Source organism: Astatotilapia calliptera, chromosome 23, assembly GCF_964374335.1.
Source record: "Astatotilapia calliptera chromosome 23, fAstCal68.1, whole genome shotgun sequence".
NCBI lineage: Eukaryota > Metazoa > Chordata > Actinopteri > Cichliformes > Cichlidae > Astatotilapia > Astatotilapia calliptera.
This window is the reverse complement of record NC_137443.1, coordinates 5755886-5772274: the sequence shown is the minus strand read 5'-3', so window position 1 is coordinate 5772274 and position 16389 is coordinate 5755886. Positions and strand designations below refer to the sequence as shown.

Below are 16389 nucleotides of genomic sequence, written 5' to 3'. Positions count from 1 at the left end.
ACAGCCCAAAAAGGATCTATTTGTCTTTATTTGGTCGATTTTTTTCTAAACAGCAGCAATCATGTGCTCTTCCTGAAGGGCAGGGCTTTGTGTAGTAAGTGTTTAGAGTAGATATTCCTGCGTTTATGATGTGTTAAAACACGAGACAAGCTGTAGTAGATGAGTCCAAATATCCATTCATTTGTTCATTTATTATCCGGGCTTCATTTATGTATACATTTACTTTTTAATCTTGTGCACTGGATACCTCTATGTCTTTTAGTTTTGCGTTTTCAGTTTCTGATCTTCAAATGACAAAAAAATAAAAAAAAATTTTTTAAAAAGGAGATAATTTTCATTCACTGTCCACAAGGGGTCGTCTTATTTCACACTTTTAATCTGACTGAGACTGGTTAAAGTGCAGAGCAGTGAAGACCAGCCTTAAAAGGTAATTCTTTATCTAATAAATCGGTTAATCGGCTCATTAAATTAAACTCCTGCTAAAATCCAGCTTGTGGAGGTTTTCAAATACAAGTTCCACTGTCGATTTATCTCTCTTTTCATGATATGTGGATTTTTGTGGATTAATATTAGCATGAAACATGAAAAGCCAAGTTGTCAGTATTCTGATGTTTCTGGTTGATTTTTTTAAACACGTATATACATACATATTTGCTGGATGCTTCACTAACAAAACAGAGGCATTTTTTGTGAATCATTTTAAAATAAAGACTGTTTACTTTGTGTGTTTGCCCCAGTCTGAGTTTTTTGTGTTTTTTTTTTTAATTTTAGGACATTCAGTTTATCATTTTTCTCAGATGAAAAAAATGTCATAATTAATTAATTAATAATTAATAAATTAATGGCATAAAAGGGAATCATTTCCCTCTGTTTTTATGTACATTAATTCTGAAAGCAGGTAAAGTGCCCTTCACTGTGTAGCTTTCATGTGTCCATTTATTTCATTTTATTCACCTGCATTCTATCTTTTGAATACACACACACTCCCTCATTATCATGTCAGGGCCCTGTCAGGCAGCTCACCATGCACCCACCAAACGAGAGGAACAAAAATAGACCACGCAAAAGCCTGGAAACCTTTATTTCTTCCAAACAAGACAAAAAAGGGGGCACAAATAGGGTCATTTCCATAGCTGGTTGTTTCATAGTAACCATGCCAAAATGTTTTCCTATGCTGCCTCTATGGAGAATTGACCTGCCTTTTCACGGTGGGCACACACAGAGACACACACACAGTATTGAGCTGTCGTCTCCACCTTAAATGACGAGACTTTCACTGGGGTCATGTCTGGTCTGATGAGACTAGACCAGGCCCAGTCTGTAAGGCATATCTGGGTCCTATGTATACACACACACACACACGCAGACATACATTCTAGCCTCTATAGCAACCACAGCCGGCCATGGCTGTCTGACTTGCCTTGTTGCAGTCCATAGAGCAGACTGAAGGGGCCCGAGGCCTCCAGCACAGATGCGTAAAAGTAATATCACCATTCAGTTCATGAGGCCAGGCATTCTTACAGGCCCACCAGAGAGAAGGATGAGCTCGACTCAAATTAAACCGATGTTCCACAGCAACAAAAACATTGTCCTAGAAATTTTTCTGCACTTACTGAGATGTAGGATTTGCTAACTGGTGTGCTCTCAAATCTGTCTGCTTCTCAGTGGCTTTGCGATTGTTAATGTCTTTCAGTTGTCCATATAAAAAGACAGTGAGGTGAGGAGCATGTCCCTTCTTTTACTGAAGGATGCTCACAACGTTTGACTGGAGGAAGAATTTAAATCATGTCAGCTTTTAAACAAGGAGCCACTCTCTTCTCATTATTGCAAAAAGCTGACGTGACAATTGACTGGCATGTGATTTTGAAGGTTTTGATGTCACAAAATACATATGAATGATTTAAACTGCACTGTCAAACAGAGATTATGCAGTTCACTGCATAAAACCTGTCCATTAACTGGATTATTTTGCTGCTACAGCCAAGCTCATCCACCGCAAACATTTCTTCTCAGAGTCCAGGGGGCATTAGGTTCATAATAATTACCAGTGATTAAAGAACGATCTTCTCAGGAGGTTGGGGTCAGAGATCAGCACCCTGCACAGCGACTAGACGCTCCATTGTCATCCATGTCTTTTGTCAATGGAGTACCAGTTCTTTAAAAGGAAATGTTCTATCTGTAACATCTCCCACGCTCCGTGGTGGAAGGAGGAAATAACGGAGAAAGTCAAAATGAAGTGAAAACAGCAAATCTTTTTATTAGGACCACACATGGGGGGAAAAAAAAAAAAAAAAATCAGGTTACAGCCAAAGTGTTGCACAACATGCATTCAGAAAATCTCCTAAGGGAACATTTCATATCAACTTCACAGTATAATGATATCAGAGCAAAACATACTAATGATCAAAACCATCCACAGAGTTAATCAATGTATCATAAATAAAATAAATAAAACACACTGATGAAGACTGATTCAGAGAAGGTTTTGATTAGTCTGACATATACATGGCTGATTGGCAGCAACAACAAAACCTATGAAGTAAAAGACGCGATTAAGACACTGCAACTAGCATGTTGTTCATGGGTAGTGTTTGAAAATTAATGGGTAAAACAGAAATGTACCTGCAGTGTTCACTGCAGAATATCAGCTTGTTCTAAATACACATGAACAGGGAGGAAGGAGATTTCAAAACATTCAAAATCCCTGAGCTCCCAGGCACTTCAAGATAAAGAGCAACAGCTCCACGGTGTTTGGCTTTCAAACACTAATACACAGCCACACTGCATTACACTCAGTAGGCTCGATCTGAAAATTACGCCCACACAGAAAAACAGGAAAAAGAAGCAGAAAAAGACACGCACGCACACATACACACAAAATCAAAACAACACAAAACCAAAAAAATAAAAAATCCCCCCCAAAAAATAAAACTCAAAAAGTAGCACTCGTGAATCGGTTCTTTAAGGACTGCAAAGAGTCCCTCACAAAAATATGTCTTATTACTCAGGCATTAAAATATTCATACTTGTCCTGGTACCTCCAAATATCATAAATGCAGCATTTAACAGTGTTCCTTTGAAAATTAAAAAAAACAACAACCAAAAAACAAAACTCAGTAACACTGGCATAGATACATGTGAGAAGTTGCAGAAAAATGTTCTATTAAAGAAGTTATTAGATAACACTGGGGTCTGTATCACAAAGAGAGCTCCGTAGGTAATCCAGCAGCATTTGGGATTAACTCTGGTTTAACATCATCACAAAGCTGGTTCAATTTTAGCCTCAGTAAATAACAATGGTAACCAACACTGTATGATTAACCTGCTTCAGGCAGGGTTACCTTTCAGGAAAACAGACTTTAACAAGTCTTTCTGGGAAAAGAGAAAACAAAACAAAAACTGGACTCTTCAGTATCCTGACAATTACTGAGCACTTTGCATTTAAAACAAGAGTTTTAATAAACAATTCGTATACCAGTTTGTCTTACTCTCATCTAGGGTGAGGCAATTATAGCTGCATGTCAAGTAAGCATACGGTTACAGGCACCATTCATTAACAGTTAAAGCAAATGCACTATTTTGGTCAGATAAACAAATCAGATTTGTTTTTGTTTGTTAATCTAAATCCAGAGGCAATTCCTGCAGAATTCCAGGTTTTATCAATGCAATATCCAAATTAACTTGCTGGTGAATGTTTTGAACCTGAATGTGAACTCTGTCATATTTCATCACAAGACTATCACGGCCTGCATTAAATTCACTGTAAGAATAATGTGATATCAACTGACTATAAGCTCAGTCAAACGTATCCTTCATTTTTGTGGATAACAAAGTTTGGTTTGGCAGCAGCGTGAACAAGGTGGATGAAAGGTGGTTACTACTGCATATCAAGTTAGACTAAACGCTACCAGAATTTCACAACACCAGTAGTGTGCGTAATAGACGCTACACACCTAAAAAGACTGCAAGTTGACCCTTCTAACGCAAATAGTACACAAAAAAAGAAAAAGAAAAGGGCTTTAAGTTTCACTTCATATTTTTCACTTTGTTGTATGCGCCCCACCTGCAGGGACTGCCCCAATGTCTGACAACTACTTTTGCGTTAACCAGTGTGTAGAAACACTGCACTATAAGGCTGTAATAACACCTGCGCTGACATATTTTTTAATGCAACATAATTTTCTTCATTTGAATTATCACCGCTATCATCAGTATCGGTATATGGTGCCACCTTCTGGGCCAATTAAACCCAGATTTTACTGAGCCAATTTAGAATTAGCATTGTGATACATGTTAAGGCGGACTAAACTACCGTTGATTTGTGATGCAGACCCCACTCAGTTTCTTTCTGTATATTTGTGTGTTACTAATGCCAGAGTCCTGCTGGTCTCAAAAAGTTACAAGGTCAAAAAGTAGTAAATATTGCAACAGACAGCATCCAACCTTGATCAGTTACAACCAGAAAGATGGTGCAATCCAGCTGCAGTTCTATTTTAATGAAATGTCCCCTCTGCTGTCTGCAGGCATCCTGTGCAACAGCATAATATGAGCTGATTGCTGGATGTATAGAAGTATGGCACTCCATTTTCCTTAGTTAGTTTTGCATAAGGTACTGATGGAAGTAGATGCCAAACAGAGAGCTTATGACCTGGCAGGCAGCCACCCACCAGGTGAGAAAGGCAAAAAACCCTCTGTAGAAAAGCGGTGTGAGGACAGATCGCAGCGCTGTGAAAGTCTCTGACAGTCGAGCTACTGTAGCTTGGATGTCTTCCTCCATGTCCTCCATCCCTTCTTCATCTTCATCTAGAGCTCCAGACAAGACAGGTGCAGCTGTGGGCATGATGATTGCTGGTGTCACACCAGGGGTATCCTGGGCACCTGTACTCCAGGAGAAGTCCCCTGCAACAAATAACTGGTTATGTTTCACTAACATTCAGACTGCTTGACCTGTCCAATAAATGCCCAGCTTGCTGGTCAGACAGCCTTGGAATCAAGCTATTTTGCTAATTTTGCTTCTGGGGACAACAGAAAGTTTTTGGGAATATCCAGGCCAAAAAAAACAAAACAAAGATCTTTCATTTTTAGCTGCCGCTTGCTTACAATTCCTGATTAATAAACCTAACCTACGGTAATGAAAAGTTAATCTTTGTCAGATGATTGCCAATAATGACCTAACTCATCAACAAATTATTTTCTTTTTTGCTCTCCACATGGCATAGTTATCTGCATGCAGTCAAAACCTGATTGATGGAAACCAGAAAACTTCCAATACCAAAATTCTTATCCCTTGCGACTGGCAGCAGTAGGTTTGCAGTTTCCTGACTAGAACCAGCTAAAATTAGTCCACTTACTCGTAGCACACAGGTGTGAAATGTGTGTGTTTAGTTAGTTTGTTTGTTTGCTTGTTTTAATCGATTTTAAATCATGCTTTTTATTTGTTTTTGTTTCTAATGTCTCTGTAAAGCACTTTGAATCACCTTGTTGTTGAATTGTGCTATACAAATAAATTTGCCTTGCCTTGCCACACAAATTAAATTGTACATTTCCAGGGCAGAATATAGTAAAAGTCTAATTTATTTCAGGAGGGCCTTTCTACTTTATTAGGGTAAAAATTAAGAATAGACAGGAGGGAAAGAGAGTGGGGGAAGACACACAGGAAAAGGCTGCAGGTCGACGTCTAGCCCGAGCCACTGCATTCAGCCTCGTGGTGTATGGTGGAGCTAAATTGCCACCTACAAAAGTCTATTTTTGGATCTGGTTTTTGGCTGGCTAATTTTTCATTGATTGCACTCTGATGCGAACCAATTTCCAATTAAACCTCATTTTTACCGTTATAAGGAACAAGATCAAATGTGACAACCGAGGCAAAATGTGCAACTTCCCATTTATATCAAGCGCCGTCACTTCTACCACATAAAATAACAAGTGACATAAAAGCTAATAGCTAATTAATTCCAATTCCATTAGTGCCTTCTTGTCCAATGCCAATGATTATCTATGAATGCAAAAATGCTCCACTCTATAGCATGACTCCAGGACTGCTGGTATTTTTGAAGTTAACTTTAAGAGAAATCCGTGAACCTTTTGTTCATCAAAAATATTAGGTTGGCAGTATTTATGGATACAAACTATCCACTTCAGACATGTTGAAACTATCAGAAATATTCACTTTGGTTTATGCAACAAACTGCCTGGATGGAGCTTCAGGATGCAGCACACACGGCCCTCGCTCACTAGTGCTCTTAGCAAATTGGCACAATCTGACATAAGGAGCAGTCAATTTAAAAATGGATTAATGTCTGACTAATTTCCAGAGAACTTCAGGCCTGTGAAAGTCTACATGGTTGAGAAAAAGTTCAAATATCAAGATGTGAGTTTCAGTGAGCATTTTACTTACCCAGTGCCTTAAGTGACAGTGTTGAGAATAGGATGAGCAGAATTGGAATCAGATACTGAAGACTAACTACTGTCAGGTAGCAAAACACACGTGTAACCTGGAAGCGGGCACAGAAACTTTACTCGACACAGGCACTCAAGTTTTTATTAAGAATTATCCTTAAATATTTAAACAGGTTTTTTTTAAGTTGTTTTTTATTAAAAACTCTCAATTTGTCTGTTTATAAGATAAAAGCATGCAATACTGAGAAAGTTTAAAACTGCATTTGACCTTTCGTTGGATGTCAATTGCAGCAATACGTCCTGCCTCCTTTTTCATCTGCTCTACCCATTTTTGAGCTAGGTTGAGGTAGGCCTGGAGGTGATAACGGGTGAGACCCAGCCGCAGCACACACGACACCACGATGATCCAAAGACGCATGCTGTCAAATGTTTCGCTGGATACTCTGCAAAGAGTGAAGTTATCAGAGATTAGCCAGGTGTTCACTAAGCGCTGCCTAGAAGAATTCTTCTATTTCCTGATTGTTAGTTCTAGCTTCTCGAAGCCAATCAATCAGAAATGAGCACTCACAGAGTAACAGAAGTCTTTCCCATAGGTGCATTGGCCAGGAAGTCTCTTGCAATGGGTTTCACCCACAAAACCAACACAATGACTGGAGACAGAAAACCCATATGCAGCAGAATCCTGTCAGGAAACATTAGGGACACAACTGAAAGAGCAGAGTAGAGCTAATGTGTAGTAATAGAAGACATGAAGCACATGCTATTTTTCATATAACAATTCTTACTGGATGAGTGGACGGTCTGAGTTCATCTGCACCGCATCCAAGTGAGTTTGAGCCAGCCGCAGTCCAGGGAAGGCCAAGAGAGCTCCGATGTAGGCACAGACAGCAGCCAAACCAAGCTTCACTGTCAGCTTAGTCACTGGGATTCTGAGTTTAAAGCAACCACTAACAGTAAGTGACACCAATATTTAAGAAGGGCTACTTCCAGCACAGATATCAAACACAGTCAGGCTCTTTCCTGTGCCAATTGAAAGATGACTCAACTCCTATAAGATTTAATATAAATCAATTTTACTGCAACAAGCATTTCTTTAAAGACAACAGGTCAATATTTCAATCAGAAGTAATCTTTTCATGGAGATACGTACGACCAGTCAGCGTAGCCCTGCTGTTTGACAAAGATTTCCAAGTTGTCAAAGAGGCTGGAAAAACCCGGCTCTAGGCCGAACTCCAGGTAGTCCTCTCTGACAACCAACACTAGCATGGCCACAAGCAGACACAGAAAACCAAAGGCAAGGCACACTGAGCGCTCACCACCCTCCTCAGAGCAGAAGTAGTGGCTCATTAGGGTGTGAAGGGTCTTTCTGTGGGTCAGATGGTAAAGGAAACCAAATAAGAGGTGTTTAAAAAAAAAAAAAAAAAGGAGCTACATATATTTCAGTGATAATTTACCTTTAGTTAAACATGTATAAGACTTACAATTTGTAAGACATTTTTAATGTTTTTATATTAGTTTAACACTAGTAGTGCTTGTATTCCTAATAAGAGATTAAACGTTAGCTGTAGAAAGAGATTATTAGGATTTTAGGTTCATTCAGTACTATAGATAGTTACCAACTCATCTTCATTGATATAACAGCTGCCAAGAATGTGGTGGACATATCAGGATCTTCAGTCAGGAAAACATCACAAACTAATCTGGCTCTAGATATATTCTTTCTAACCTAGAGAGTGAGTGTTTTACATTTGAAGGATACAGACAGAAGAGAACAGTCAGGACACACCAGATGGCTCCAATATTAACCTCTTTGCTGGCATCTACCACACTATAGTAACACTCAGTGAAGAAGAAAACTCCGGTTGCATAGACTGCAAAATCTACAAGCCACTGGTACTCCAGGAAAAAGCGCAGCACTGAAAATAGAAACAAGAACAAAAAAACAAAAACACAATCAAAATGAGAATTTCAATAAAGTTTCCATGCAGTGTAATATGCTGCAAACCACCGGCGGGACTTAACAGTCAAAGCTGGGCTTCGAGTAATATTTACTCTTGCACAACATTACTGTGATGTGGACGAAGAAGTATTTGCTTTACCGAGAGCGTCAATGACGTTGACTGGTGCTTTCTCCAGGTGAAGGTCAATGTCTTTGGGCACAGTGAGCGGCTTATTCTCCCCATTCTGCCGCCTATGAGCAAATAAAGGATGGAAAAAAAAATAACAATGCAAGCCTGAAGCATGAAGAAACGGATGGATGAGAAACACACTATAACGCTGTCATGGAGTAACACTAGAATCACATGATACAACTTTATAACTTCATGCTATAGCACGCAGTGGTCCTGCAGCATGAAGCACAGCCCTCCATTTCCCACCTGTCTCTCCTGTTTTGTTTGGGCATCTGCTTTCCTGCCAGGGCACACAGCTCTCCCTCTGAAGGGTGTTTGAATCGCAACAAACTGGAACAAACAACAAGCACATGTGTTAAAGCAGTTTAGTGCACTGTGTGAATTACGTAAAACCTGATTATATTACTGACAGTACCTGCCGTTGCAGAGGAGCCAGCGTGCAAATGAGCAATGTGGAGCCATCCTCTGCATTATGCTGGCGGCCAGTAAGCTGACCACAAGCTGAACTCCCATCAGCGCCTGTCAAATTAAACACACGCACTGAGTTTCCACCGTGCACTTGAGTGCATAGCGTCATTTTGTATAATGAGGATGTAGAGAGCACGAGCGCCTTGTCTACAACAGTAAGGACTCCGCAGCAAAGTTTGAAGAGCCGTAGAGCTGGCTACATCACGGTTTGTTTACATATAACAGTCTGTGGCAGAAGCTAACTCACGTAGGACATTAAAGAGATAATAGCAGGAAGAGGTTACGTTCAACAGCACTAAGAACACGATACGCTGGTAGCCGCTGCAAAATGAATGAAACTGAGCAAATGGCTATCGTGCTAAATTTAACTGGAGGTCCACCACCTGTCAGTACAGCTGGTTAGCATTAGCAAACTAGCTCTAACTGCCTCCGGAACACCTAAAAAGCGCTCGTCAGTGGGCTTCCCAGCACTCTGTAAGAAGCTGTTTTTATATATAAGACTATAAATGAAGTTACCATCGCTTCTTCCAAACGGCGTCGTTGAAACGAGAGTAACTAAAACAGCTTCTTCTCATGCAAGAAAGTCTTTGGCATCTGAACCTGCCGACATGTGGAGCTGTTAAATGTCCCGGATGTAGCCGTGGAGACGGGAGATGCCTTCAGGTGCTCCGGGAAAGAATCGTAAATCTGAAATGTGAATCCCCATATGCCTCTGAGGTGAAAGTCAATCTGGAGGTAAAAGTGTATTTTCTACTAATTTTTATTTATTTTTTCTTAATTGGTTAACCTTCAGAGAAAACGAACCATTGTTTTCATAATCACACATTCAAATTGCTAATGTTGAAAGATTTTCTTTTTATCTAAAGAGTCACTTTAGATAAAGTGAACCATAGATAAAGTTAGCCTGAACCATTCCTATATTTTGCTTGTTTTATGTTATTGTATTTTTGCACAACTTTGTTGCTCGTGAAGCTTGCACACAAGAATTTCACTCACATGTACTGTACCAGCGTACCTGCACATGTGATGTGACAATAAAAGTGATTTGGTTTGAACACCCAGGTAAAAAAAAAAAAAAAAAAAAAAAAAAAGGAAAGAAAAGAAAAGAAAAGAAAAGAAAAGAAAAGTTGCGGCCAAGCAAAATTAGAGCAGCCTAAGCCTACTGCGGGCAATCAGTATAAGAACTGAAAGGTGAGAACCCTTGAGAAAGAAAAACAATATAGGTAGACAAAAATACAATTTCTACTACTCCTGCCCCTTCCTTTTTACCTCTTTAACATTTTCAATTACTAATATTAAAATGTGGATTTTGGGGATTTTGTTTATAATGTAGCAATTATAATGTAGCAATTAGGCATAGTATTTCACTTTCGCAACTTTACTGAAATCAAAATAACACAACAGCCATACTGTTGAGTGAACATTTTCCGATTACAACAGCCATAATCGGAAAATGTTCACTCGTTCACGTGAACATTTTCCGATTTTTATGAAGGCATCAGAATAACAATGTTTTGCTCTTAGTCCCCTGATAGAGACAAAAAAAATGCCACTGTGATAGTAAAAATATGATTGAAAATATGATTGAAAATTATTGCATCATTTCCCCCGGTTTTACGATTTGAACATACAAAAAATAATAGTGTGAAAATGTCTGTTAATTAATACATATTCTGCAGTATAAAAATGACAAACAATAAGGAAACTTGTAAAGAGGTTTTGCTTTTACTTCTCATCTCTAATTAAATGTAAAATTGTACCCTTCATCTTTCCTTGTTATTCTTCAGTGCCCCTTAATGCCTCTGTGTGATCCTTCTAATGATAATCTCCAGGTTTCATGCTTCCACCATCATGCATCTTAGCATTTCATTGGATAAAAACAAACATTATGCAGATTGTGAAGCTTAAAGTCTCTGATATGCTCCTGTTACTCTCTGATTTGGTATTAAAACACTAAACACCAGGGAATGAGTAAAGAAGAGAGCACACTTTCTGATGCTATCATGTTATTAAAGTATTATTTTCCCATTTTGATGGGTAAAAAAAACTTTACTATACCAACACAGTTATCTTCAAACCTGAAGACAAAGTGTATGTCTTTGCAATTTGACAGTGTTTTAACACAATCTGCAGGCATCGGAATACAGTAAACCATGAGTTGTTCGGCACCTGAGACAGTGCAGGAAACAGCTCGGTGCATCCTTCATGGGTGGTATAGTTTGTCTCTGAAGTTCCAAATGATCGTACACCCAGAAACATATCCACGCTTGGCCTGAACATGCATTATAATGTCAGCTCATCCCATCTAAAGCCCCCAACAGTGCCAAGTATTTCCAGCAGCATGCCCTCTAAAGATCTTTTTCCAAGACCCATTCACAGCATTTAAATCTGTGTTTAGCATGTGTGTTCATGTTATTTGGCTGGTCTCCTGAAGCTGATTGAATTTCAACTTTCTGCTAATTGGTGGCAGCCCTTCTACTGAAGATGTGCCTGATCCTTCGCCCTGTGAATTTGGGTGCGAGAGCATGGCGCTTCAATAGGAGCTGTGAATTTGATCAAATGGAGCTTTGTGCAGTGAAGCAACAGCATCTCTCGTGGGCATGTATGAACCATCAGGCAAGCATCTGCAAACATAAATCAAGTGAAATTAGTGGTTTAACTCAATATCAAGCTTTGCGTGCGTGACTGATGTTTATGATCCACCTCCAGCCTCCACCTTCAGGCAATGCGTTTGTGAGATTAGTGAGAGTTTTAATTAGAATTTCACTTTTGCATATCAGTTTTTAAGACATAGAGGTATTTGTTAAGCCATCTCTTGATGCTGCTGGGTTATGAAATACACACTGAGTCATTTCTGGCTTTGTCTTTTGTGGATAGCACAGCATTCATAGATCATCCTGACATTGTGCAAACTCTGACTTTTCCAATGCCTACATCTGGCATTGATCACAAACAAAAGGAAATAGTAATTTCTTAAATATTTTGTATATTTTTCGAGACATTAAAATGTAATTCAGACCCAGAGAAGGAATGTCTCTGTCTGGGTGGAAAACATGTCCATCATTATCATCTTTGACACAAATGCAAATCCTTCTTCCTGTGTTAGCCATCTGTGGTTGAAGTGCTGGGGCAGAAATTACTGAGGAAAATGGACACAAATAAAATGCAAATTCACCACAGACTACAAGTGGCTCCCCTCCCTCTGCTCAGATCGGGGGGCCTCTTGGTTCCCACACCACTTCCCCGTGTTTCTCCCAGGGTGCTGCTGGGATACCGACGGCTGCTTCTGAGCCTGCAGCAGAGACGCAGCCCTCCCATTGGCTTGTCTTTGTTCACCCTCATGCATGACATTCATCACCTGATTTGAATATATGCAAATGTTGCAATGGTGCCCCGTCAAAGGAAACACTCCCCCCACCACCTCTCTCGTCTCCCTTCATTTTCCCCGCTCTTTTCCTTTTTGTCTCTTTTCCTAACTGCTGCCTCCTCTGCTGTGTGGGAACCAGCTACGGAGGGCCAGATCTGCTTTGTCACATGGATTTATTTAAAAGAGTAGTGAGAGTCATGATTGTTAATTACCAGGCATATATTATAAGGAAGGTTACACTGCATCTGTTAAGGCGATTCACTGCTGAGGCATTATCTTTTTAAAAAACCTCATCCCACATCTGTTTCTACAGTGTATACAAGCCAAACACTGTCATAGGTGTCAAATATAACAGTCTGGTTGGTTATTTCCTTTCAGAGTGATCAAATAGCTTTTATTTATCATGTACATTTCTGATCACTCTCCATTAATAAGAAAAAATGCATTTCTTTGAACCAGCCTCAAGGAACTTAGTATCGCTGCAACAGGAGAAGCACAGATGTTGCATTCAAAATGGCTCTGTGCTTGAATGCAGCAGCCATACTACCAACATGCACCAGCTCAGGACCAAATATAATTCAGATCATTAATATTATTATGCACACCTGTGCCTCTTTTACCTGCCGTTATTTGGCAAAACGTGTCTGTGAACGAGGTTGATTGGAGGAAGAAAAAGAAAATCTAAGAGAGATTACTGACCAAAACCATTTAATGAGTGCTCTTTGTAAAAGCTTACATGCTATAATAAAAACAAACTGTAGTCACACACCTGTTGTGTCTCACCCACAAATGAAGCCTTTGAGATGCGTATTGGCCTTACATCTGCGTATTCACTGACCTATCATGGCCGTCTGTTTTCAGATTCAGAGACAAACACGGCAGAATTGGCTCAGCTTGATTCTGCTGCGATGCGTTAAGCTGTTGCGCTGGCGTCTCCTCACACGGTTTCTGGATTTGGGCGACATGAATGATTGCACACTTTAGATTGTAATTACGCAAATGTACGACGCTAATTCTGTTTCACCGAGTGCTTGTGTTTCCGGCAGCATAGATGATCCCATGGATCATCCACTCGCTCGCATGCACAGATGAGTGATGAACAAGTACACGCAAAAAAAAAAAAAAAAAAAAAAACCACGAGAAAGCTGGTGCTTGAGGTATTTTTTAACTTCTCTTTGCCAGAGGAAACGACAGTTACACTCACTTAACCAAAGATGAACCTTCAGCAGCTCAGTTTTCTCAACCACTACTGTACTCTACCACTACATCATGTACTCGGTATAAATTCCATGAATCCGAAGAATATCAAGTGTTAACTGGACGCACCTCTTTTTTTACTCCAAGAAAACATTTCTTGGGGTAATATTTTGTCAGCCCCATGGGGGAGTCTTCTTACTCTTGGAAAGAAATTTCCAAACTCACATGCTCATTGTGAAACGTTTTCACTCAAATTTGTTGGTACACTAGGAAAAATGTCAAACAGGCAAAAATGTATAGTTTTTTTCATTTAGGAAAAAAATTAAATAAATCTACCCCCCTCCCCTAATTTTTATCTGCGCAGTCACATTTTCTAAATGACAACCGCTGTGCTTGAACTTGACCGACGGAATTGCCTGGGAAAAGAGGCGCGACTTTGGCCCTTTTGCTCTCCTCCTTTATGGAGTGGGGGGCTGCTAGAACTGATGTCAGCGCGAATTAGCATAAACTCCAGCCTGTTCCCAATTAAACCAGGAAAGCAGCAAGACCGTTCCTCTGTTTTCACATGGTGGAGAAAGCATCAACATCTCTTCCTCAGCCTGAGGATCAAGAACCAGAAGCAGGTGATGAAATGTAAGTTGAATGACTTTTCTGGTTATCAGTTTCTTTGACATGTAAGTTTAGCATTTGCACAGTATGTTTTTTTTCTTTTTCTGTTTTATTCTTTTTCTTTTTTTTAATGATCTGATCGCTTCTGTGTTGCATTCATGAACGTGGGGTTTGTTGATGTTGCAGCGATAAGTGCACGTGCCGCCTATGCTGTTGTGTTTTAAGTGTGTTTCATGAGTTGAGTGTTTGATTTTATCAGTGCGATGAAACTGATTTTGCTTTAGGTCAGTTGATCGCTTCAGGGCTGTGTGTAGGTATGTCAGCCCAATGCATGGACCTCTAAATGCCTCTCACAGATATTGAAAGGTTGGCCACCAGATCTCAACTGACCCAGGATGTAAGTGGGTCAGTCTCCAAATTGCTAATTAAGAATTACATGCTGTTAAAATAATTGCTTTTGTCACGTGCTGCTATACAAACAAACAAACAAACAAACAAACAAACAAGCTTCCTAGCATGGATTTCACTATCAGTGAATAATTCTCCCATCACCACAGCAAACGTCCATAACTGAGAAAACAAAATATATTATAAAATATCACAAACTATTCAATGTTGCAAATAATGTGATCAGTTCAAAACTAGAGGAGCTCACTGCGCTGAACCTTATCTATTTATTTATCTGTCTCTTTCAGTTGGACAAAAGTCAACATGGAAATTTCAGAGCTTTTCATGCCCATCATTTCTTTTTCCCCAGACATAATGATGCTAATACTTATAATCTGAACAATTCAAATTTGTGGGAAAACAAGGCATTACTTTTAAAACTGCCAAATTCATTATCAATTTAGATATGAATGTTTTAAACCCTTTTGGAGAATCAGAGCTTTCCACCAACCCCAAAACAACTTATGACAATTAACTGCAGTACTTAGGCGCTAATTTAGGGGCATGACAGACTGAAGGACAAATATTGGCTTCCTGTTGGTCTTCATGTGTGACCTTTGACACCGCTGTTTCAGTGTCAGGTCAGGCCTCTTTGAAGAGCGGCCATTACAATTCCCAGAAGTGGCCACTTGAATCGGTCACTTATTAACGATTGAACCCAACAGAGTTCAGTGTGGTCATGCATGATGACAGCCATACAAATTTGACAGGAATGAATGATTTTAAGGGGAAGTTGGATGCAGTTTAGGAAATCGTGAATTATGAGTGCAAGAAAACTAACTTTTCATTAAGCTTTTCAGTCTGTAAATTAAACAGATGAGATTCATATAAAGAAGAAAAGCAATCTCCAGTTTTGTGAGCACCATTGAACGTACCTTATAAATATGACTTTGTGAGCCGATTAATAAATTGATTTTTTTCTTTTAGTCAATAAATATATTTAGTATGTTGTCCAGGTAATTTTTTCCAAATGTAGGTTTATGCAAAAATTAAAATAGGAGGAGCTGACATGACAAACGCATGTTGAGCTAGACGTTGCTACTCCCTTGGTGAATTCGATTGTCTTTTACCGGTGATTGCACCACTATTCGATTTGCCTGACCTGTGTAATTTTACCGTATTTGAAAACCATTTTTAAACCTCTACTTTCTAAAGCATTCATTTTTTTATTGCCCAAAGATATCAACTCTTCATTAAAAGGACAACTAAACCTCACATTGTGCTAAGAAAGGGACAAACGTTTAATTATTTTTTCTCCAGTTGTCCTACATGTCCTGCTCGTCGATGTAAATTTTTAAAAAAAAATCAAAAATAATCTCAACAAATTTCTTTAAACTGTGTGTAGATTTGCAAACCTTCAGTATAATTGCCTCTAAGGGATGTATTTAGCATTTACACGTGCATATGTGTGTCATTACTTCGTATTAATGGAAACGCTTTTCTACTGCAGACAACAACAACAAAAAAACAACACAAAAATATGTAACAAGATACAACCGTTCTTCTCCCGTCTCTATAAAATATTAGACTCCTTTGATATTAGCTGATTGCGCATTCTAGATATGATTTTACAGCTTACTTACGTTGAAAACGAAGACACTGCTGCTCTAAAATATGGTGACTGCGGGTCATTCTGCTTAAGAGATTACGCAGTTTCATGCGCTCCTATTTCGGTTTGAAGCCTCTAAATTTCAAAGCATTCGCACGAAGATCAATCACGTTTTTCTCCAATGCTGCAGAGAATAATGCCCTGCAGACAATTCTGTAGCA

General features: G+C 39.3%; 1 protein-coding gene across 1 annotated transcript; it reads right to left on the bottom strand.

The window, feature by feature from the left end:
- Nucleotides 1-3713: 3713 nt before the first annotated feature.
- Nucleotides 3714-9653, bottom strand: tmem161a (transmembrane protein 161A). Its single transcript, XM_026159634.2, has 11 exons — nt 9516-9653; nt 8947-9050; nt 8778-8861; nt 8499-8590; nt 8159-8315; nt 7550-7765; nt 7185-7328; nt 6968-7081; nt 6668-6842; nt 6398-6494; nt 3714-4899 (listed from the first exon to the last, which is right to left on the bottom strand). The coding sequence occupies exons 1-11, from the start codon at nt 9516-9518 to the stop codon at nt 4595-4597; spliced, it is 1491 nt and encodes a 496-aa protein (XP_026015419.2). The 5' UTR covers nt 9519-9653; the 3' UTR covers nt 3714-4594.
- Nucleotides 9654-16389: the final 6736 nt, after the last annotated feature.

Bases quoted from the DNA above. Each gene is read 5' to 3' on its own strand.
- tmem161a (XM_026159634.2), bottom strand. The intron at 7,329-7,549 runs GTACGTATCTCC...CTTTAAACTCAG, and splicing joins CAGGGCTACGCTGACTGGTC to AATCCCAGTGACTAAGCTGA. The intron at 7,082-7,184 runs GTAAGAATTGTT...GTTTCCTGACAG, and splicing joins TCAGACCGTCCACTCATCCA to GATTCTGCTGCATATGGGTT.